The sequence below is a fragment of the Perna viridis genome, chromosome 8 (assembly GCF_037379345.1).
Source record: "Perna viridis isolate PV_CMFRI_1.1 ecotype Kerala chromosome 8, ASM3737934v1, whole genome shotgun sequence".
Lineage (NCBI taxonomy): Eukaryota > Metazoa > Mollusca > Bivalvia > Mytilida > Mytilidae > Perna > Perna viridis.
The window spans coordinates 48,915,180-48,941,574 of NC_142452.1; the positions used below are offsets into that span (position 1 = coordinate 48,915,180).

The following is a 26,395-nucleotide window of genomic DNA, read 5'->3' on the forward strand; positions in this document are numbered from 1 at the left end:
TTCTTCAGAAAAGGGGGATGCTAGGATATTGTTTACATTTTTTTATTTTATACGTGGAGATGATAATTTTTTCAATAAAAAGAGGGATGCCACCTCCTTCGATCCGCCACAGGAAGCAACAATGACTTTGACCGCGCTTATTGAAAATTGACACAAAAACTTTACAGTACGCTTTCTTTCCCTATAAAAATAGGATGTGAAGATTGAAAGGACCCCCCTTTTTTTTTAAATTTGGCCCGTATTTAGTTTTATGACAATCATCACTTTTTCAAAAATATATTTCAAATCGGTTTTTCGACCATATAAATGAATGCATCAATGCTACAATGCTAAACCCACTTTCTTTTATCATCTTTTATCTTGCAATAACTTCTATTTTCAGCACCAAATTAAGACGATATCCTACTTTTTAGGGCTGGGAATTGTTAGGCGGTGCAACAGCTCAAGGAACAGCATCAAACCGTAGATAGGTTTCAACTTTAGTATTTTATTATCAAAGTAAGAAAATACAAAAATAATGAATAAAAAAAAACCACTCTGCTACACTTCCTTAATTGTCTTACAAGGACAGATCCTTGCTAATGGTACATTTACCATATAAAATGTGGTCCGACTTGACCTTGGTCCAATTTGTCTTAATTCCTCCGAAAGTCATTTTCCAGTTGTCAGACCGGTGAATGCACAAAATGTCAAGAGAAGAAAATTGGGTAAAAGAACTGTTTATTTTTAATCAACATTACGGTAAACTGGATTGACCAGGCTTTTGTCAGTTAATTAAACAAAATTTGTATCGTAAACTGTAACTGCATGAAAAACTTTACTTTACCAAGGTGGGTTTCATTATTCGGCGTACGAATTCAAAAGGGATTAAAAAAAAACATGTACTATATCTATGTACAATATACATGTACACGGTATTTCGAATTACCGAAATCCCCCTTGGGTTTGGTGAAAATCCCCTAGATATGTTTGATAATAAGTAAACAAAAGTTTCTATATAGGTTTAGTTAACTAAATGTAACAGCTACTTGTTTTAAACATACCGCTGTCAATATGGAATCCACCAAAGAACCCCCAATCTTCATAGGCCCAGTGTTCATCCATGACAACAGTGACTTTTTTACATTCAGCAACGTTTTTAATCATTTACGATTGAAACTTGTGGTAGTCAACACCAACAAACTTGTGTTTGGGACTGACGAAGAACTTGCAATGTTCAATGCCATTAACAATGCTTTTCCTGATTCGAACCATATATGCATGTGACATTTATGCGAGAACGTGAAGCGTAAGCTACTTGATGACGTCATCGACAAAAAGGACTGCGAGTCTTTACTAGATGATATATTTGGACGTGACGGACTTATTAATGCTAAGGATGCCATTTGTTTTGATCTTAAATGCGAGGCTATTGAAGCCAAGATTGGTGGTATTTCCAGGAAGTTCCTCCAGTATTTTCAAAACAGGTTGAAGGACAACATTATGGAGCAATGGAACACTGACCTTCCTGCAGGATATTTCGAAAGGAGTTGGACCAATAATAATTGTGAATCATTAAACCATATCCTGAAGAGAGCGATTGATTGGAAATCCCAACCATTGCTGGACTTGGTGAACATCCTTCAAGATGTTATTGATATGCAGTATAAAGACCTTCTCAGATCAGTTGGAAGTATGGGTCAGTATAGGCTTTCAGAATCTCACCGACATTTCCTTGTTTCTAAGACTGCATGGTTGAGTAAGACACAGGGAGAGAGACAGACTGTTCAGTAGATTTTGATGTTTTGTTCCTAAGGATCAGAAAACAATCACATCTACAGACGGTACCATGACTGTGCTTAAACCAAGAGGACTTGGAAAGAAGATTGGTCAAAGAAAGAGGAAGATTAATGAGAGGACAATGACTCATAAGAAGACGAAAACAGACTGTGATTCATAGAGTGTATTTCTTTTAATTTTTTAAACGTGATGTATATTTTTAATAATTGATTTCAGCTAAAATTATAAAATATCTTTTTTAATACTTTATATCATTTTTTTTCTTTTCTTTTATTTAATGGTCTATCAGTTGATGTAGCCAAATGATGTATTTCTTATTTTTATTATTAAATCTTTTTTATCTGGTTATGTGCCTACTGCAGATATGCCCATGCCTTGTGCAGGATATCTTAGTAGTTTTAATTTTTTGTCATACAATTTTAAATAACTTTTCATGTGACTACGACAGATATGCCTGTGCCTTGTGCAGGATATCTTAGTAGTTTTAATTTTTTGTTATAAAATTTTAAATAACTTTTCGCGTGACTACGACAGATATGCCCGTGCCTTGTGCAGGATATCTTAGTAGTTTTAATTTTTTGTTATAAAATTTTAATTAACTTTTCGCGTGACTACAACAGATATGCCTGTGCCTTGTGCAGGATATCTTAGTAGTTTTAATTTTTTTATATAAAATTTTAAATAACTTTTCCAGTGACTACGACATATGCCTGGTCTTGTGCAGGATATCTTAGTAGTTTTAATTTTTTTTGTTATAATATGTTAAATAACTTCTCGTGTGACTACGACAGATATGCCAGTGCTGAGTCTTTGTAATCACTCCTTTTTCAATCATAAAACTAATATATGTCCCTGTCCACCCTCATATGCCCATAGCCTTGACGTGGCATGGGGGATTTTTACTGATATGAGCATAAATATACTATACTCGGCGTCACATAAATAAAATACTCTTAAAATTTGAATAAAAATATTTTCTATGACTTTATTGACACCTACCATCGTTTAAATTGTCTTAAATGACTTGCTCATTCGTTTAGCCAAACGGCTTCTCCCTAAACATTGAATCGTTAAATTCTGGTGAGATTTTAATTCTCGGTCCCAATATTTACATTGTCAAAAGTTGGCCATGTTTACAGTGATCAGGTTGCTAGGAGATGTTTTTTACCTTTAAATGGTTTGTCCGAAAACCAAAGAACCCAGAATGCATTTCGGCGCTAATTCAGATATCTCAGATTTATTCTACGCGAACATTGTACAACACCAAGAAGTTGATCAAGCAGACGATTGTCACCGGAGTTCGAGGAGAACTTACGAACTCTGTGTGTAAACAAATTGTCCTGTAGAAACCAACATGGCGGATATAAGTATAGGATTTTCCCGTAAGGATTTGTTACGCACGATTTCAGCCAATGAACGACTCGTTGGAACTATCACGTCATGCATATATGCGAACTATCTTCAGATTAAATAAAAGGGAGACAGCTCTAGCGGTAAGTCCAGACAGTTTAAAAAAATAGAGCTTCAAATTGAAAATGTGCTGTATGTGACGTCAAGTATAGTTTAAATATTAATTTGACCTAATGCTATCAGTGCTTTTCAGTACTTTGATCAGATATATCCAGGTAAACAATCGGCCGCCATATTGGTTTCGTATAAACATCGTGGCTGACAGGGAAAAAGTGCTCCGTCACACTAGAAACTGATTTTTAGTTAACTAAACTTATATAGAAACTTTTGTTTACTTATTATCAAACATATCTAGGGGGTTTTCACCAAACCCAAGGGGATTTCAACTTTTTCTAGGGGGATTGCGGTAATTTGAACTACCCACATGTACATGTATTAATGCACACATGTGTTCATCTAAAGACAACTAGGTGACAAGCCATCAACAAACGGTTTAGGCTGTAGAATCAATCATTTAGCCAAGTCAATTAGATCATGTATTTAATCTGATTGGCCCCTAATAAAGACTTGAATTTTACGGTTGCCACCACTTTAGTCCAATAACATGTGATTGTAAGCTTATTTGGTAATGTTGCAATAGTTAAGCATTTGTGTGTCACATGGTATCAAAGCTTACTCAATACAGACTACATGGGAAAAATAATCAAACTATACCGCAGAGATGGGTCCGATAACTTTCCATGTAATTGATTAAATTATCATTTCATGTACTTGGTCAAATGTATGATTTAATTAAATTAATGATTACAGCATTTCTGAAAGTAATTGATTAAATTATTATTGGCAAGTAATCATGATTACATCTGATTACAATGAATTTGCAAATAACTGAATTATTTGAAAGGTTTGGAACATTTTATTTATGTTATTTGTATTTTTCATAGGACCTTAACAGAGGTTTCATTATATTTTTACATTGTAGGTACCTTTGGTTTTGTAGGAGGTACTTTTCGTCATTTTGTTTAATAAAAATGTATGAAATTTTAAAATTCTGGAGGTACCTTTCAGTAGTTTAGAAGGGTAAAAGTACCTGATACTGTTAATGAAAGTCAATATCTAGGACATTCCTTAATGAAATGTTTTCATTCATAGTCATAATAATACATTAAATTTAGCTCTGAAATATGCTAAATGCATCTTTATATGTATATAACACACAAGCATAAGTCAAACTTAGGAACACATGTTTTATAACTTCAATATTACATTAAGAACAGTATGTAAACAGTTGTGGTGAAATTCTTCGGACCGTCGGACATGACTGGTACTTTTAGCCGCCGGCCCGGAAAAATTTGAGTGATTTCCTGACCAGATGCCTGGTACGTTTTATTTATTAGACACGCCTCAACGGGAACTTCCGGTTTAAAGATGGTGTCAGAATGGAGGCAAATTTAAATTGGATCAGAGAAATTATTCCGGCTTTAGTATATAACAGGAATATGAGGAAAAACGTTAAACGAGGAGTTTTAATCCAGAATGGAAAGTTGGCAGTCCATGGCTGCTTCTTGAAAACGATCTCCTAAAGTGCTCAATTTGTATTGAGTATTACTCAAAAATGAAATGCCATAAGAGAAGCACTCAAAACCAAAATATGTTTTAGTAACCTTTAATTAACAGATCAAGTCATAGATAAACATTTAAAAAAGCCTAGAATTTAAACGTAATTATAAAAAAGCAATGCAAAATTCTTGTTTCTTTTTCGGTCCAGCAGATTTTGTTAGGTTGCCGGACCAAATGTCCGACAGGTTTAAAAATGATTTTGCCAGGTCTGTGTAAACAACATATTTTAGAATAAATCTACAGCTGTCAAAAACAAGACTTATCGTCTGAAATTCATGTAATTCAGTTCCTAAATGAATAATGCAGTGGAAGCTAGCAATAATTTGTGACAGATTGCTGGATTTGAATGAAAACTTTAATATTTTATGTTTATTGGTGTTGGTATTTAGCCGGAACTTGGTATAAAATATCTCAATTCATCTAAATTTAAAGAAATGGCAATTTTTTAAAGAAAATTATTGCTTAAGCTTGCACTGCATTGTACATTTAGGAACAGAACTATATGAATTTCAGACTTCAAATCTTGTTTTTGACAGCTGTAGATTTATTTTAAAGTATGTTGTTTACATTTTTGTTGTTAATGTCATATGGAACTACATTTGTAAGAAGTTATAAAACATTTTTTTCCAAGCTTGCCATGTGCTTGTGTGTTATATACATATAAATATGCATTTATCAATGTTTCAGTGCTTAATTTAATGTATTATTAAAACAATGAATGAAAACATTTCATTAAGGAATGTCCTAGATATTGACTTTACCAGAATCTTAAAGTCTTTGAATTTTGCAGATTATATTATTATCAATTTAGATCGAAGATCGGAATTGATATCGCAGTCGCCAGAGCCTTTAGCTTTGTAAAGCCTAATAGCATCCGCAATTATCGTACTCTACCGCGGAAAATAGTCCCATTGGCATATTCCACTAAGGTTCAAATGCAGATAGCCAGGTCTACTTTATAGGTATTTCTGATGCTTAGCTAGAAATGAAAACCCTGCGAGATTATAAATAGTCATCAATCATATAATTAAAATATAATGAGGAATGCTGAGCTGAGTACCAACTGGAAGAGCTGTCTTCAGATATTTCAATCAAGAAATTTGTATAAAGAAAGGGGTTTCAGGCTATTATTTGCCACTTATCTTTTTTTACAAAAAGGTAGCATGAATTCTAGTCGTAATGGCATTTGGTCAAAATGGCACCTGTGAAGATAAAATGGCACCTGGTTAAAATGGCACTTGGTCAAAACGGCACCTGTATATAGTTAAATTGGCACTCATCATAAATGTTTGGTTAATCATTTAATGATATAAAAATGAATCCTCTGATATAATTAGTATTCTTCCTGGTATTTTTTTGAGTTTTTTTTTAATTTGGATAGATATAAAATTAAAGTCTTTTTGCAAGACATACCATGCATTAACTGTGATGAAAAATGTTTTATAATTTCACCTGAATAAATTATTGTTTTCTTTTCATTTACAATATAAATATGTTCACACACTTTATATATTATTTTCACTGAATTATTTATAAAAATGGGAAAATATATAACACAATTAAAATAATGTGTGAAATTAAATGAAATACTCCCCCCCCCAAATAAGGTGTGAATTATATCACAAATAAAAACTAGATTAAAATACAGAAGTAAATATCACATTTATTACTTATTTATATCTTATAAAACATAAATTTTACATAAGTAATGTGGATATCAGGACATATCAAGATGGTAATTGAAGTAGTGAAATAACCTAATTAAATAATTATAATAATACCTGTATCACCTATTAAATATACATAGCCATAAATTATCATCCTCCCAAGTCAGGGTTTTGAGTCCACCCTCGCTCCCTCAAACGCCTAACATCATTCATTCGTATTTAGCGGGTATCGTCCAGCGCATCTAGTGAGTTACTTTAATTTAACCCGGATCCAAAATCCAATCAAATCACTTGTAATGGAAACTCTTCGATATAACTTACAAAGTGGCTACACATAGCGTAATTTTTTTTTCAGTAAAGGCTCTAAACAGAATATACAGTTATCATTTTTGCTCATATTGCATCATTTGTGACATCATACAATTTTTAGTTACTATATTTGATTGTCCATTACCTCGTACTATTGTTTACCTTTCCACAGACATTTTATGTTAAATCAATTTTTATTGGTGCTTCTCACCTGCAGAAGCAACCAATCGGAATTAGCTGGACGATACCCGCTAAATATGAATGAGTGATGTCAGGGGTTTGAGGGAGCGAGGGTGGGCTCAAAACCCTGACTTGGGAGGATGTAAATTATAGGTAATTAGCAAAGTCATAAACCATAATCCAATTCCCACACTAATTTACTTAATGAATTTGCAATCAAAACTTGAATAATATTTCATTTTCTGAATGAAATTAGCTCTTCAAAATAAATAATAAATAAAATAAATAAATAACAAAATATTTTATTGATAATATTTATGACTAAATATGTGTGTGTGAATCCATATTGGTATGTTTAATGAAAATAAACATTTATTCTGTCATTGGTTATTTTTTTATAGCTACACTCCAGTTGATTGTTTTAATTGCTTGTTCTGTTTATTCAGCATTTAATAAGATAAGCATTGTCATGATCATTAAAAAATAGACCAAATACATGCAAGTGATATTTTGGCTATATTAGGTGCCAATTTAACCAAGTGCCATTTTAACCAGGTACCATTTTAACTATTTACATAGGTGCCATTTTGACCAAGTGCCATTTTAACTAGCACCCGGTAGCATGACCCCCAAAACCATCCTGACATATTTTTATTACGATTACCGCCTCGTGACATCAGAAGCGCTGATCTGACAAATAAAAATGAAACTTTACATAAACAATGCCATAGAAATTTTGATTGTGCATTTCTCTTCAATTGTGTCATTTTTTTGTCTGGTGTTATTGGTTTTTGCAAATTTATAATCATTCTATCTGCCTATTTTTGCCATGTGTATGTTATTATAATAGAGATGTAGGTGCTCCATGGCCTTAAAAGTGCATGGCAAATGTTTCCTGCAGCAGCCACGATTGGTTGAAATATATTCAAAGACTTTATCATTAATGGTAATGTATGAGTCTCTGAAACTAGGTGCCCAGAAACTACGTGCATTTACACATAGGCGTCTATGGACTAACTTTTAGAACTTGAGTATAAAGCTTATCAACCGAGAAATGTAGCTAGTTTACAGGAACATGTATCTAAGGATACGATTTATTTCAATGTTACTGGCTTAATTTTGAATGACTTAACATACAGTTTTGACCTGGAGGTCAATAAATTGAATATATTTCGACCTGAAAATTTGAAAACTGGGAATGGCCAACTAGAAGTTTGTAGTTCAAAAATGTACTATGTCGGAGAATTTTGAGTTCATTCATCTAGGTGCTCCATGGAAACCAATATAGAACTTGAATGTTACGCAAACTGGCGCACTGCTTCGATGCATCATGAATTTTGGTGTGTGTGTGGTTTTTAAGTGTCATTTGTAAAAAAATGGTGAAATTAAAAATAAAAGCAAAGAGTTCAATATTAACCATTTATAACAATAAGCTTGTGTTAAGATACATTTGAATTCAATCCCCGTACTTTCCAGTTATCCCATATTTTGCAATTTGACGATTATTTGAGGCGTAAAAATTCAAACGATCGATATAAATTGATTCAGTACATGAGTACTTTGATTTTTTAAAGTATAGTAGAACATCAACCTTCACCAATTTATTAAGCCACATAGATCTATAAAAAAATAAGTTCAATATAACAATCTGTGACTTTCAATTGAATTTTTAAGAACCATTGCACTTGATCATCATCAATCGTTGAAAAGTTTTAAATCTCAGCCTGCATCGGTCTGGTCGAAATATTTTCTCTCCTATGCTGAAAAGTCTTTCTACTGCAGCAGATGATGCATGGATGGAAAAATATTCCAAAGCTAGATTGGACAGCTGAGGATAAACACTCTGTTTAGATTTCCAAAATTGTAACGGATCACAATCTGTTTCTTTCAGCGGCTCATTTAAGTAGTCTGCTACTTGACAACCAACTACAGAATCATGATGCTTTCTTGGTGTAGCAGGAATAAATTCTCCAAAAATAGGTGGACCTGACAATTGTTTGATCCCCTTTCCACAAAAACATTTAAGATTCACTGTACACAAATAAAGCATAAAATCATGAAATGAACTCACTTTATATTTTGGCAGTTGATCAGATTTTAGCCGAGGGCATATGCAATGAGAGAATAAAATTTAATGTACCCTTGGGTTTTACTTTTGTATTTCTAATCAAATTCATTAGAACAATTGTATAGGATCTTTTGATAGCTCTTACAAACATTTTTCATTAGAATAATTAGATTTTTTTTTTGTTGGTATTGAATGAATACTTTGTAATATCTTCATAAAAAAGGAAAAAAAAAACAAGTGAAAAATTTACTCAAAGAAACATTGAATGATTAACAATCATTTTACTCTTTTTTGTTGTTGTTGACATAAAGCATTATCCATAGATACCATTTGAGGCTTTAATATTTCCTTTGTAATCATAATGTAATCATAAAGTAATCAGAATTACAGGGTATTTTGAAAAGTAATTGATTAAATCAAATTACATGTAATCAGATTTTTGGCTGATTAATGATTACTTGAAGAAATGTAATCAATTGCAGCTGATTAATGATTACAATTACTATTACCACATCTCTGTTACACTGTCAAATTGGTTTTTGCATTTGATGTTGTCACTAACTGTTAAGAATTTTTTTAGACTTGAGTAGTTTTCCATGTTTTGTGGTGCTTGGGCCTGCAATGGCAATGATATGCCAAGTCCAACTCTTTTTTATATACCCGTCTAAGACGGAACGTATTATGGTAAACCATTAACTTTCTCTCCGTCCACACTAAGGATAATAATTCAAAAACACTTTCACCTACTTTTATGACACTTCGGTGAATTGTTCATATATATTGAAGTAAGCTCCCTTCTGATTTGTATAAATGTCCAATTTTACGTTTCTGTGTTTTGAAGTTTTACTCTTTAAAAAAGGTGGAAATGGCCAAGGAAATTTTATTCGTTGAAAGATCGTTAAATGGTTGCCTTGATAATGTCAAATTTTTTGTGCATTTTTTATTTACTTTTATTTTTTTTTTGTTGGGGGTATTTGACAGGGCTCACAATATTTCTAGTTGATCATATAAATTCATTAAAGGCCTAAGGACAAGTTAAAAGGGCAATGGGCGTATCATGCGCTAAAAGCGCAGCTCTTTACTTTTTTGTGGAAAAATTAAATAAAAAACAAAAAAACAATTGTATCTGGCAAAATCTATGTTTTATAAATAACAAACGTTTTTGATTATTATTCTCAGGGAGTTTGTGGATAATGAATGTAAAATGGTTCAGTAAGCAAGGAAATTAGTTCTGTCAGACAATTGCATTTCTTTGGCATTTTTGTCCCAGTGAGCTTACATGCCATCACTTTGCATCCATTGTCTGTTGTCAATCATCTGTAAAATTTTTGCATTTTGCTTAAACTACATGTAAATGAAAAACCCTTGACCAATTTATAAAAAACCTGTGACCAATGATAATCAAATTTGGTAGAAATCATGTATGCGGGATCCACTTTTGGTTCTGCTTGATTAAACAAAATGGCCATCAGAAGCTACATTGTACAAATACCAATACAAATACTTTATTTGCACAAACTCAATTACAGTGCATGGTTATGGCCTGTTACAACAATAAATGTACATTACTGTGAAACATGATAAATTTAAGATACAATAATTATATATAAGCTTATGATGGGCCAGTTTTCAAGGATCAACTCCTCTGAAACCGCAGGAGCCAGTGTTTTGAAATGATAGGGAGGTTAATTACTTTTATGCTCTCTACAAATGATCCACTTTCTGTGTGGTTCAGCAGATGGCTGCAACCACTCAAAATTGCCATTGAAACCCTATTTGGAAAAACAATTCTCCAGTATCTCTGCTTTTACGTAACCAGTGGTGACCAAACTTGGCAGAAATTATAAAAGGGACAACATTATTGTGTGATAAAATTTTGGTCTGCTTGATTAAACAGTTGGTTAAACTTGATGGCCACCATAGGATATTTTAACTTCTGATTGGCCAATTTTCAAAGATCAACTTTTCTGAAAAATAACAAGTGCCAATGTTTTCTAAATTAACTTTTTGTGTGGCTCAGGGGGTGGCAGGAATGATGTAAGGATAGAGAACTCATTAAACTGCTCATATTGATTTCAAATTCTCCAGGTCAGTGATTCATACTCTTTAAGAGCCTCTAGTGTATTTTTTATCTTCAGTCAAGTTGGTATCAGAGTGTAATGTTGTTCATCATCCCATTTCTCTGCAGTTCAACATGTTTTTTAACGTAAGATTTAACAACATGCCAAGTGTAATTAATACAAGTGACCCAGAGCCAATAAAATGAACAAGTTGATTTTACTTATAAGGATGTGTATTGTAACCCCACCCCCCTCCCCACCCCCAGTGCATTCTTCGGTTGCAAATGTAACTGTAGAGCACAATGCACTTGATGAAATTTACAACAGTACATTTGTACTTGGGCTGGAATCTGTACATGTACCTGAGCTTGAATCTAACTTGGAACCACTGGCAAAATAAGTCAATGCTCTACCAACTGTGCTAGAAGAGTACTTCAGTGCAGAGCATGATACATTTTGTACATAAATGTATTTTATGTATTTGTGAGGAGAAGCAACTGCTATATTTGTTTGTCTCTGTGTTAAATGAGGTATAAATTTTGCAAACATCCTGATTATATAGCCTTAGTGCAACATATTAAAACTCCTTTATTATCTGATATCTAATAAAGGAAAATAGTTCCAGGTTGTTTTAATTTTGTAGAACTAAGGCCATATATAATGTACGTAATCATGCTTAGCACATTGTTCCTAGGTACAATGGCTAAGGCCTTATAGTTTTTGTCCTGCTCCCTTTGAAAATAATGGTCTAAAAGGGGTAAAATAGGTGTTGTAATTATAATTGATAGTAATAGTTTATTTTTAATCTGATTTTGAGGATTTTTTGTCAATGTATAATGAGAATAGGTATGGTGTAGATGTCCAAGAGACAATTACCCCACCGGGAAGAAAATGTCAGCCCAAGGCCACTCATCAGTCTTCGGTGAACAACAAGGAAACCTTTGTACCAAAGGGCAGTCTGCAGCTGGCCCAAAAACATCATTATACATGTACACTTGTACCTGAGTTGCCCCTATATCCTCAAGTAACATAAAAATAAACTAAAGGTGAAATCGAAACAAGACATACAGAGGTAAAAAATTCCTGACTTGGGACAGGTGCAAAAAATGTGGCAAGGTTAAATACAAATGTACTTTGGTATGATCACACCCCTCCCTTTAAAACACTGTGGAAAAGGTACTACACAATTAAAAACACCTAAAAATCAGTTCAAAAAGGTCAGAGCCCCTCGATAACAAAAGAAATAAAGAAACTACATGTAACTATAAACTTCACAAATGTACAAACTAAGGACTACTAGCAGTCAAGTGACATGCCAGCTCCAGACCGCTTTAAACGTACAAAAAGTTATGTCCCCACCGTATGAAAATTAATCCCAATCCTTCCCATGCAGTGTTGAGAATCACGGTACATCATAAGTCATACAAAAAGGGCACAACCCATGTCAAAACTGGTTTCAAATATAGTGTTTTAATTTCAGTGTAAAGACTCTATGAGTGAATCAATGCTAATAATACCAAAAAATGCTATCATTAATGACTTGGCAACAATATCATAACTACATGTATATCCCTTACGAATGAGCCTATTCAATGGTTTAGTTAACTTTCTGTGTAAAGGCTTTCTATGCTTTTTGTAGAATGTTACCATAAAACAAAGGGTGAAATATACCTGCATGTATTAATCCTTTACAAGTACATCTGAGAGTGAGTTCATTGTAACAGTTAAAAATTTTGTGACTGTTGAATTTGTGATATCAAAAACCTTGATGTGATAATTTCTGGGTTAAATAAAGATTCCTTTCATTAAAATCTGAAACTTTGTTACAAATATGAGCAAATTGAACCAATTGAGATATGTAAACACCATATGATGGTGACAAGGGAACGTCACCATCTAAAAATGGATAGTTCAGTTGACAATAGGGAATGAAAAAATCATCCTTTTTATCGTAAATTTTAGTATCAAGTTTACCACTATCAATATGAATACTACAATGTATGATAAAGAAACTGACATTCTTTGTTATCAATATTTACTTAATTCAAGACAGTTCAACAGGATATAATCTTTAGTATAAATATTGAAGTCATCATTGTTTAGAGCCAAAATTTTGTCCAATTATCAAAAGTGCTATTACATGTAAATTTTACTATGCAGTTCCTTTTGCAATTCTGTTTTGATTTTTTTACAGGGTAGGCAAATCTTTCACTGTTTTGGATTAGGTTTATAGAGGTAAGAAATTGGCCATGCTCCAAGTCAACTTTCATATTTTTTTTTCAAAAGAATTTAAGAAATATCTTATGGTTTTATAGTAATAGGGGGCCAAAGTGGACCACACCCTAAAAATCAACTTTTTAAAATTTGGAACAGCCTGCCTGCATTTTTCAACCAAATTTCAGACATAACAAATCTGACTTCATTTGTCCTGTGCTTATGTTCATTTGTAAGAAATAGAACTATATGTGTACCAGTATTTATACCAATCAAAGTTCCAATCTGACAGTTTTACTGCTATTTGGAACCATTGTTATGATTTATTTACATACATGTACAATGTATATGTAGATCAGTTTTACTGTATAAAAGGCTGCTATGATCACATTGAAAAAAATACATTAAAAGATATGGTAAATTTATCTTACTTGAATGTGTGTGACAAAAATTATGGAATGGCTCATACATTTTTGTACATGTACTGTACATTCCAGTTCGAAAGAAACTTTTCTTCAATCTTGCCCTTTCTTTTTATTTCCCACCCTCCCCATAGAAATAAAATGGTTATTCCTTAAAGCAGCAGCCTGGGTATATAAGGGTTGCATCCCTTGCTTTTCAAAAATCTTATTGTAACTGGCAGGGTTAAGATCAGAGAATATAATTTTAGAATATCATGAGCTAGAAGCAGATTTTATTGACAATCTTTGTCTCAAATGTTTCTACCTTAACAATAAACAAATTGTGAAAACATATTTCCTATTTGATCAATATTCCTAGAGAAATTACATTTGCAAAATCTGAAGTGGACACAATTTTGTACAGATTTTGAATTTAGTGGGAGGAGTTTGGTATCAGCTGTTTTTGTTTGTAAACAAATGCACATGCAAGTTAGTGGTTACAGGCATGCTTCATGTACCTTGTTAGCAGTACATGTAATTTTCGCCTTATTCCAATAAATACTGATATCAAAATCCATTAACACATATCCAAAGAATAGAATATGTCAGCAAATAAGTTGTTACACAAAAATCAATCTATTCTAATATACTGCAAGTGAAAAGTCGATCTAAATAACAGTTTCATATTTAACACTTTAGCAATTTTCAATACCATCTGTGCCCCATGTATGGCTTTGACTTAGGATTTGGATAAAGTTCTCTTACAAGATTTAAAACGCAGATAGGCATAACCTCTCTCCTCACAACCACTACTGAGTCATCTACTCTATCTCCATTAAGAAGACCACTTTTTTTTTCTGAGGTACTGCTCATGACTCCAGGCTTCCCTATTCTGCATCATTCTCCAAAATAGTTGGTATTTGGTTTTCCTAATAGCACTATTTCTAATGTGAGCCATTTGCCCTTCACCTAGCCAACTTTGCCTGTTTATAGTTACACATGGAGTACAAAAACATTCCAAACACATATCCCAATCTACTTCATGCTGAATGTCTTCCTGATGGTTTGGCCCACTTTCAAAAGTTTGCAGGTCAACATGTTGTTCTTCAGACTCATTTCTGTTGGTGTTTTCAGCGGGTTCTTCGATTCAGCAATTTGTCATCTGATTAACTTCATTAAAGTCCCAATTATTGTGATTGAAAAAAGCTTGTATAGCTAATCTTCGTTCTTCAGTAACAGCCAAAGAAAGCACACTTGCTTTCTGGAGATTTTCCATTTTCACTGACTTTTACAAAGTTTATGTGTCATCATTTACTGAAGTGGGTCAGAATCAACTTTATGGGCATTTTGGGGTTATTCTGTGGGTAAAAGTGTCTGTAAAATTTACTATGAATTACTTGTTGACCAAAGATTACCACATGTCAATTTATATATCATTGTTCGTAAAACTTTATTTTCTCAGCAGATTATTCTTTTTATTCTTAGGCAATTTAATTAAAACCTATCATTCCCTCTAATGAAACAAAAATGCATGACCTTTGACAACGAGGTTATAGAAGAATAGAGATTTTTAATCATTATCCCAATCCTCAAAACATTGCAACAATCAATCAGATGGGATGATATACCTGTCAAAAATAAAATGTTTCAAAAGGTAATGATGATCCTGACAAAATACATTAATTAATATAAAAAAATGCATTACTATAAATTCCTTGATGGCCCCATGTTTTAGTGGGAAATTTGTAAATGTCACAGTTTGGAGGGAAATTTTTAATATATGAAAATAAATGTATCATCATGGAAGCACTACCTCTTCAGAATATTAATATAAATAATGAATATAATCAAAGACCAGAAAACAAGAAATACGCAAAAGATAATTTTGAAAGTGTCAAGAAGAGAAATATTGCCAGAAAAGATAAACCAAAACCTATTGATGGAAAAATTAATTTTACATGTGAATCAATTGATGAAAAAGACCATATATATAAAATGGCCGATGACATCAAGTGTGCCATGGGTGGTGGAAATCCTAATAGAACAACAAATAAAGACATGCTTTTGGAAGTATTTTCTTTTTATATGAGAAATAAACTAACACAAAAGTTGGACCCTGAGAACCAAAATGATGAGGAGGATGTTCCATTTTTAGACTGTTCGTTTACAGCTTGTGATATTGATGCATCCCAACAACAGCTTTTTATAACTGGTGAAAAGTCTATAGAAAACCTCATTCAGAGAGTAACAAATCACAGGAAAATCTGCAAGAGCAATTTATTTGTCAAATCAACTGATATAAAAGGACATGTTGGAGTTTGTAAACTTAGATGTGAAGACAAACAACATGATCTACTTTCGTCTTCTTCATCCTACCTTGGTGACAAATTTCTTTGTAACCTTCGGATGGCTCATGGATTTTATGTCTCTGGTATTTTACCAAACCAGTATTCAAGATTCTGTCAGGCCTCAAATATTGGATGTATTGGCGAAATTACCCTAAATGGAATATTTCAAAAATATTCACCAGTAGTGGAAGGTTTAGTAAATGAGTCATGTAAAACAGCACTTCTTGAAGAAATTGCTTCCTATGAAGAACTTCAAGACGGCATTGACATTGTTACTGATGCTAGGCATGGAACTAGGAAGAACTCCATGTTTACTGATGTTGTATGTCTTGGTTCTAGAACTCACAAAGTGTTACATGTCGAAACTATTTCTAAAGTTGATTGTCCGAGCGCACAGAAACACGAACTGATTGGAACAGAAAGAATATACGAGTATTTTAACAATTTACATGATGAGTATGAAGTAAAAATCCGTGTTCATTGTCATGACAGAAATACAAGTGTGAACAAATTCATAAGGAGCAATGGAATGGATACTAAATCTACAAATGATACTTGGCATGCAACAAAAAACATTGCAAAGGAAATTAAATCAATTTGCACAGGGCCAAAGTACAAAGAGGGGCAAACTTGGCATCCCGAGTTAGCAGATAAAAGTGCTCACATTTACTGGGCAATGAAAAATTGTAATCAAGATCCTACAAAACTTAAGTTAAGTATACTGAATATTGTAGAACATTATAAAAATAATCATGAACACTGCAGTGAATTATCAAGATGTAAAACAGAACTGAAGTATGAGCCATCAAAAGATGTGATTTCTGATCCAAAGGCAGAAATGTTACTTGGACGAGCATTAATGAACACTCAAGTGTATAAATCACCTGTAGATTATATTCACTGCATGGACAGTTATTATGTTGAAAGCCTCAACAATGCTATATTGCAGTATCATGACAAAAGGATAAACTTTCCCCAGCAAGTTTATGTACTATGGACTAATCTAGCTATCTTAGATTGGAACGAACACGTGAATAGGGAAGCAACATCAACAAAAACTGTGCAAGATGCTAAAAATCCAAGGCGACAAGTAGATATAAAAGTGCTAAAAAGAAAGGCAAATAACATGTGGTCAGAAATATGGTGTCAACTAGTTAAAGCATATCTAGATTAATAAAATTGGAAAAGCATAATTCATTTTTCAATTGAAAAGATGATTAAGAACTATTTCTTTATGTAACAAACAATAATTAACTCTGAATGTCGTCTGCATATATTTACCTAGATAACCACACATGCATTTGTTTTTATTTTACACACAGCTGTATGTACGTGTCTAGTTCATTTGGATTTCAAAGAAATACCTAAGCGATATTAATTCCGGCCGGATAAATTTATCTGTGTGTAAATTTCCATTTCACATTTTTGTAACAGTTGCTGCTGGCACGAAACCACAATTAATTTTCCCACTGTCTTCTTCATAGCCTTTCTGTAATTTAAAAAAATTCCACCGGCGCAATTCAATTCAGATTTTCAGGGACGTTAATTTGAACCTTCCAACAACTTATATAAAAAATATAAAAAAATTTACCATTATTTTTTCAAATTTTATGCATAAACACAGAGATACCCTAAAAAATGACCCAAAATGGCTTCTGGATGTCACAAACTTGACCTTTTTTGACCTCACCAAATCACAACCTAAATGTCAAATTTCTCATTTCAACACATCTACTAAAATAATTTCATTATTCCTCTTCCATTTGAGCACAAAAAGTATGAGAAATTCTGAAAGGAAGTGTTTCTAAAAAATTTTTGAAAAATCCCCTATTATTATAGGAACTATATTCGTATACAACGAAAAGCTAAGGGCAGATAATTGTGGTCTCGTACCTATTAGATGCGCTAAAGTTAAAATACTGTAATAAAAAACCATCTTCTGTTATTTCATCATATTTCCAATCATTCTGCAAAGTTTCGATTAAATCGGCTCATTATCATGTCCACAAACCAGCTTCAAAGACAGCTACCCAAAACTGTTTGCAGCTCTTCTTTCTTATCTGAAAAATTCCAAAAGTCAGATATGACCACTTTTATCAATATTGCAATAACTTTTTTACTTTTGGAGATATTTTCACAAACTAAAGTGTTTTTTTCTCTTGGATAATTATAGTATTTGAATTACAAATTTTCTTTTATCAAATTAGTTTTAAAGTGGTTTAATTTTTTTTTTCAAATTCCAAATATGGAAAAAAATAGAATTGAATCAAATGAAGCTAAAATTAAAAATACTTCTACTTCATAAAAAATATAGAAAAAAATATTGTAAATTACTTTAATAATTCAGAAAACAGCCCCAATTTACAGATTCTTGATAAGTTGAAAAGTATTTGTGTAAATAATTATTTTCTACAGGTGGCAATATGACCAATAATCTAAAGGCTCAGGGTTGCATACTCATACATAAAGTTCTTCAGATAAGAAAATTTTTGAATAATTACACAGGTATTTTAGGAAATTTTCATCACAGCAAGTTTTTTTCTTCACATTTTAAAGAAAACAAAATTGATTTATCACATTTGGGTCTCAAAGAACGAAAATTATAATATAGTGGTGCAAAAATGGTCAATTTAATTTTTTTTTTTTTTTCTAAAGGCATTTTATTTTTTTTTACTAGTATCTACTTAAAAAGTACAAAAACAATCCCAAATCAAATATTTGTTATCAATAATACGGAATTAAACCACCATATTGGCTTTCCTTTGATGATTCTTTGAAAACCCCCCATCACTCAGGGGGCAGTCTAGTATCCTATTAGGATCAAATTATCTGATCTAATGAGTAAAAGACTGCACCCTGAGCCTTATTAGAACTAAGTAAACATTGTCAGCATCTAGAAATTCTCACCTAAACTATCAAAAGAACCAAAAAGTACAAATAGTAGCCCTTTCGAGACTAAAATCATACCAAATTTTGTTGCGGAACCATACAAGAAGAAGATTCAAATATGTTTACTGATGGTAATACTCCACACAACAAAGGCAAAACTGGTCTAGCAGGAAGCCACAAGGTTAGTAATGCTGGACGGTTCAAGAAAGGTCATACTCCGTGGTCGAAAGGTCTCGTTTTTGAGAATGCAGTTTCATCAGATGAAGAAGAGTCAAAAGCTTACATCCGAATGAATCTGCAAGATCACCAACAAGACGACATCAAAGCTGATTCCGTATCCAGGACTGACAGCTCACAAGTGGTAAAAGAAGTTGGAAGTGGTGTGATTAAATCCAGTATGATCCTGCGGCCACGGTTCCTGAAAGCAGACAAAGAAAAGGTGACATCAAATAATTCTCATATTATTGAGAGTGAAAAGATGTTTGACATGTTCAACTTGGCGTACCAACAGCACAGGGAAACACCAAAAACTTGTAAGAGGCCATGGATGGAGCCACATAGTGACAGAAAATGGGGTGCCTGTATCATGTACAGAGTTCGGTGTGCAAACTGTTGGTTTGTGACTCCAACACTAGCAAAGTTGTACTCAGAAGTTGAAAACAACAAGCCAGGGCCAAATCCAGCCGGTACTAACATTGCGCTAGTTTCAGCAGGACTAGATAGTCCAATAGGAAGCACCAAGACCCAGGAGATTTTAGCGCGTGTAAGTGTTCCACCTCCATGCAAGAGTGGTATGCAGAGAAACACCGACCGAATTTCTAAAGTTATGGTAAAGCAGAACAAGGACGACATGAAAGATAAGGTTGAACAAGTGAAGGCATACAACAAAAAGAAGGGACAACCAGAAAATGTGATAGATGTGACCTTAGATGGCAGGTACCCAACTGCAACAAGGTCCAGCAGGAAGAAACCAGGGTTAAATGCATCACAGGCACAGATGCTTGCGATTGAACAAAATACTCCATGGCAGTTTGTAGTCGCATCATCTTCACTAAACCAGCTATGTTGGAAGGGAGCTTGGCTCAGAGGAAAGGGATTTGATGCAGAGTGCCCAGGCCATGAAGACTGTACTGCTACCCTTCATAGAACTATACCAATATCAGAATATGCCATGGGAAAAGAAATTGGAAATCAGCTTGCACTGCAAGGTATGCTTATCCGTTATGCCACAACAGATGGAGATGCACGTTCCGCTAAAGGAGTAGAAGATGCCATACATGTACTGTATCCTATGTGGGAAGTGCAGAGACTGGCGGACCCAGTACATCTAAGCCAACATCAATTCCGAGCGGGAATGCGAGCTGAGTTTAGTGAGACCATGTTTCATGGACAAACTAAAGAAGAGAACAAAGACTTGAAGAAAATGTTTAGCCTGGACTTGAAGTGTCGCAGTTCCATGATATTGAACCAGTTAATGAATGAATATAACAAGGACACAGAAAAAGTATGTAAAAAATTACCTACCATCCTTTCAACTACAGTCCAGTGTTATGGTGGAGACTGTTCATCTTGCCTTAAGGAGTCTGTGGTATGCAAAGGTACAGTCAGTGATAACTGGTGGACTAGATCCTTTTACCTAAGCACTTACAACATCACTGTGCTGAAAATAGATGAAATTGATGAAATTATACTGCTAGAACTACTGAAAATGATACTTAGTGAGGAAGCAGTCAATAGCATGAGAATGTTCCACACAACAAATAAAAATGAAGGACTTCATCGTGCATTGAGTGTGAGTTTACCAAAAAATGTAACTCATGGAAAAAACATGGAAGGCAGACTTCATTCTGCAATACACAGGACCAACAACAGACCTGGTACATCAGCCAAGATGAAAAGCAAAGAGTTGAACATTAAAGTGTCCGAAGACTGTGAGACCTTCTTTGATAAAATGGACAGAGAGTATACTTACAAAAGGAATTATGAGCAGAAACCTGAAGTAAAGATAAGAAGGTTACAACAGACAGCTGTCAGACTGGAGGAACACAAGATTCATAAAGAGCTCCACAAAAAGAGACCAGACTATGTAAAAGGGCAACTAGATCCTGTACCAGATGAGCTGATGCATGATGCATACTGCAAGAAGAAGATGCCTAAGTAAAAGACAGACAGCTTAAAAAAATCAAAGGTCCTTTTAAGGACCACCCAAATCTTTCAAAAAGATTTCTTATATTGATACGAATAAAATGAAATTTAATGAATAAATGAACACTTTCCCCTGCCCATTTTCTTTTAAATCCATTAAAATACCTAAATTATTATCTGGCATCTTAAGGTGCACTAAACAGGGGGGAAAGGGGGCAATGTGACCTATACATTCCCCTTTCGACACACATGTTTGCCTACTGTTGTTGATACCATGTGGTTCCAACACCAGATGAGCTACATTTATGCATTTGGTATTGTGGCACAGGTGTGATACATCAACAGCTGCTAACTGTGCAGCCCTATGCTGTATCATGTATGCAAGCCTGTGCACATATAATAATTTCCACCCAATGGCACCAGGAAATCTACAATTTATGACCCCATATTTGCCATTTGGTGTACATGACCCTGTCCAAATAAAACACTCTCCATTTAGCCCAAGGGCACATTTTTCCTCTAGCTTTTGATGATACTTCTGAAAAAAGGCATCCATTTTGTAAAGTTACTTTTTCAAGCAAGATTGAGTAGGAATATTTCTCAAAACGAGGATTTGGTACTCCTCAAAACCACAAAAAAAGTCCAAATTTGAGATATCCATCTCCTATCTTTTGAAAAATGGCTAAATTATGCAAAATTTCCTCAAAATATAGTAAATTTGATATATTTCAATAGTACTGTACCTCTACTACACATATGAAACATAAAAATACTCACCAGTATAAAAATGTAGCCATATCAGCTGTTTTTGTATGCAAACATACCTCTCTATTAGGCACGAAACCACAATTAATTTTCCCACTGTCTTCTTCATAGCCTTTCTGTAATTTAAAAAAATTCCACCGGCGCAATTCAATTCAGATTTTCAGGGACGTTAATTTGAACCTTCCAACAACTTATATAAAAAATATAAAAAAATTTACCATTATTTTTTCAAATTTTATGCATAAACACAGAGATACCCTAAAAAATGACCCAAAATGGCTTCTGGATGTCACAAACTTGACCTTTTTTGACCTCACCAAATCACAACCTAAATGTCAAATTTCTCATTTCAACACATCTACTAAAATAATTTCATTATTCCTCTTCCATTTGAGCACAAAAAGTATGAGAAATTCTGAAAGGAAGTGTTTCTAAAAAATTTTTGAAAAATCCCCTATTATTATAGGAACTATATTCGTATACAACGAAAAGCTAAGGGCAGATAATTGTGGTCTCGTACCTGCTAATCGAAGCATGGGAAGAGCACTGACAGTTGTAAGTAACCGTAACACTTTAAATGTGTACTTCGACACCAATCGGTTACAGTCATTTAGAATCAATATTTACCGTAGAGAAGCCCATAATTTGTTTAATTTCTGATGACAAAGGGTCAGTGAAAAACCTTCCACTTAATGACTTATAATTGATTTACAAATACAATGTATGTCAATAATGACCTTCAGCGGCTTCATAAATACATAAGGATTTGATGTTATGCTTCCCTTTTATATGTAAAGAATGTCTTGGACATTTACCACAGGAGGATGCATACAGACACTGGATCTGCTAATTATACTCCCATTTAGGGTTCAGTGTCCGAAGCCGTTTTCATATTGCTGCTCGGGCGTTAAACCCCAACAATCAATCAGTCAATCAATCTGAAGCCGTTTTCTCATCAGTAGGAGGCTCATGCAAATAAAAAAAACATACACATGCACATTGTATACACATGTATAATTAAGTTGGATGATAAATTCTAAAAGGGAGTATTGGCTTGCATGCAAGGCTCTGAATGTCCAAGTTTCACGGGATGGCCTGACTTGTCCTACAAGTAATCCTACAGATATAGACACTATATTTGTACAACCATATCTGTTAAACCTTCTGGGATAGGAGGCTATCGATTTAGAATATAATATGGCTATATAATATATTATATATTGATGGAAAGCGTTTTTCAAACTTTTATCAAAATAGCAATGTCGTACACATCTATTGTGGTCACGTCTTTAACAAAATGGGGTAAATCATGAATTTTTGAAAGAAAAGTTATTTTTGTATGGCTTACTTCCCTTTGCTGTTGAGAAAAATTACAAACTTTTTACATCAGATCAACTCAAATTTCATCCCATACAAGAATCAATAGCTACATGTTTATTAAATAAAAGCTAGCAAATAGTGCCGTCTGCAGCTGTTTTTGGTAAATGTGCCAAAAACTTTCAAATTTTAGTAGTCTGAAATGAAAGGCCAACCAAATAGAATAACATCTATTTTCTTCTTAGACCCCAACATAGTATCGTGATGAGTCAAATATTCTGAATGAATTCTTTTGTGGATTTAAAGAAAAAGTCAAAATAAAATTATACCTCTGTTTCCTGTTACATGCCAGAAAAAAAAATGGGTAGGTAGGTAAGGATTTTTTTTTTAAGTGGCAAAAACCACCAAATCATCCTTATGGCAATTGACACAATTCAATGGTGAAATGTGTGTAAAGGGTACATATGAGATTTAAGTACACTGGTTTTAACAATAGACAATTATCATTTCTTAACAAATTTACTTTAACAGTGGATCGATTCTGACGTGGGGCCCCGTGCAGGTCCGGATGTCAAAAGAATAGGCCTGCAGCAGCGCTAAGCTTGTCGTAAAAGGCGACTAAATAGTGCCCACAGAGCAACTGGGATGTGTGCCCTAGGTGGTGGAATTGGGTACCCTTGGCATGTTACATGCTGGGGTTGTCAGGCTATAATACGGAAAACCTGACCGCAAACCATAGTGGTGCACCGTGTTGGGAAAGATGCCACGTTCCTCGCACGTTAAAGAACCCTGCTGTGGTATTCGATAGGAGTAGGAACCTTTGCGCTCCGCCACAGGAGGCTAAATTGCCCGACCTTACCCATCCCCCCTTTTTCTAGTGGCAATCAAAATTTGTCAACCCTGTTGTCCTTGTGACCCATCCTTTTTTTATCATTTCATGTTCATTTTATCATCCATTTCATGTTCATTGTCTGAATATAGCTGAAATATTGCTGCTCGGACGTTAAACCCCAACAAACAAACAAACAAACTGACATGTGGGTTGCCATTTTTTTCAAGAATAATCTGAAAACCGGAAACTCAAAGTAGTCATGTAGGAAAAAAAGATGAACCAGTGCTAAAAATTTCTGGTCGGTTGGCTTATTTTAAAAAAAAAAATTTAAAAATTTTGACACAGTCGGGAGTGAAATTCAACAGTCGGTCAGGTAACAGGAAACAGAGGTATAATCTTATTTGGCCTTAATGCAATTGCAATCTTTCAGTTTGCCTTCTTATAAGTAAGAAAAAAACATTTCCAATTGTTAAGCAGATGTACTTCTTTTCAAATTTTTTTCACACTTATAATTTCTTATTTAGCTAAACCACTGATCCAATCCTCTCTGTTTATATGCCTTAATGTTTTATTGACTAAGATTTCTTTCAACCTCATAATATAATAATCATTTCTCAAGTCTACTAGTCTTAGTACTAGATGTCAAAAGTTTAAAAGATCATTATAAACCAGAATTAAAATGCATCATACTCAGATTTGGTCCCAGTCTTAAAAATGTCACTTGGAAAAAATACCTGGATATCCAAATACATGTAAGAACACAAATACAAAATTCTGTCGAAAATTTCTAGCAAACTAAACAGAACTTATCCAGCAGAATATACAGTACACAACATATGAGCAAAATGCAACAATACAAAAGTATAATTTAGACTAAGCGTACTAGTTGTTGACTGGCCACAATACACAGTAGATTGTACACGGAATATGTGAAATTCTGCATTTATGAGGTAGCTTGTACCACCGATACTGACCTTTTTGTGTACTAATTAAAAATACTTCTTAACATTACACAAAATTCAGAGTTAATTCAGAAGGTACCTGGTTACAAAATCTATACATTTAAGCCCAATGTGGTCGATAAACATGTACGAGTTTCATGCAATTAATGAAAATTTGCTTAAAATTAGCACAAAAATACAGTCTACATAAAGCTACATAAATATTTTCTGCATGACCATGTTTAATTTAAAATTCAGCATCATGTAATCTTTAATGTTTTCTTTGAAAGACACTTATATCAATAAGAACTTTGTTTCGTGTTTTCATAAGGAAATTTAACTTTTTAACAGCCAAAGGAAAACAGGGCGCCCTCACGAAAAGCAAAATTTTACGAATTGTGACTGTAGTACATTTGTACGACAATTCTAATTTGAAAGTAGAATGATTTTCCTTAAATAATGATACCAAATATAGCCGTGTTATAATTTATATTTCGGTGCATTAAATTTCATTATTTGAAGACTTCTTAAACACTGCTATCCTACTACTTCGCAGAAGATCTCTTCAGATTTATTTTCAAATTGCAGGAGATTTCTTGTGACATTTTCAACAAATTATTTGTATATATTATATTTGTCAGTAAATGTCTATGGAAATTTTTAATATTTTATGCAGTTATAACCAGAAAAATACAAATACGAATCCCAGAAGCAAAGCCTGGTAAGAATATCTCTAAATATAATAAAAAATTGCTATCGGGAAACAGTCCTGTGAAATATCTGCTTCCAGAAAGTTGGGGCCTAATCTAGACATTGATGACAAAGAGAAGTTGAGAAGTTTTAGTAATTTCTATAAATTTGAAAAATAACAATATTGACATTATTATCTACATTGTACGTAATCTATTACAAAATTTCTCACTCTCTAAGACCAATGGGAGAATTTAGCACAAACAAGGAGAATTTTTTCCTCATCTTGCCCTCTAAACTAGGCGCTGAATCAATTACAGAATAGTCTCAACTCTAATTTCAGGATTCTATGGAAAAATACTTTGACATTAAAGAAATAAAAGTGGTAAGACCATGCAGGGCATTTAGTAGCAGAAACAGCCAGTTTGTGATAAGCATTTTCTGCATGCCTTTTTAAGATCATTTACTCCTCTGTGTACACTACTGAAATTGAATTACATGCATATGGTTGGTAGTATGCTTAGTCACTCCCCAACTTGCAGAACACAGAATTTAATTAAATCATCGACTTAACTGTCCATTTAAAATTGTAAACTATGCAGGGTATCCTTGTTGAGCATGCGAGCATTAATCAGCTTTTCAAAGGGTAAAACTTAACCAAGTGCATACAAGATCAATGGTAAACAACAAAAATGGCTTTTAAAAATGAAAAAAATACAATAGCGGGAGGTTTTGCAGTAGATATCCACTAAAACCTGAG

General features: G+C 33.6%; 2 protein-coding genes across 6 annotated transcripts in view; both read left to right on the plus strand.

Moving 5' to 3' along the window:
- Positions 1-597: 597 nt before the first annotated feature.
- The window catches only part of LOC148610824 (NADH-cytochrome b5 reductase 3-like), a 39,080-nt gene continuing 13,282 nt past the window's right edge, over positions 598-26,395 (plus strand). The window contains exons 1-2 of one of the 5 annotated variants that reach the window (XM_088596217.1): positions 672-707; positions 25,979-26,020. In XM_088596217.1, the coding sequence (XP_088452343.1) occupies positions 678-707; positions 25,979-26,020 (72 nt within the window). In that variant the 5' untranslated portion in view covers positions 672-677. Of the gene's footprint in view, positions 708-22,375; positions 25,667-25,978; positions 26,021-26,395 lie in introns of those variants that run through there. The other 4 variants (XM_088596218.1, XM_088596216.1, XM_088596219.1 and 1 more) reach the window with 4 other exon arrangements.
- Positions 13,358-17,492, plus strand: LOC148610825 (uncharacterized). Its single transcript, XM_088596215.1, has one exon. It carries the CDS (start codon positions 15,458-15,460, stop codon positions 17,228-17,230), a length of 1,773 nt encoding a protein of 590 aa, XP_088452341.1. The 5' UTR covers positions 13,358-15,457; the 3' UTR covers positions 17,231-17,492.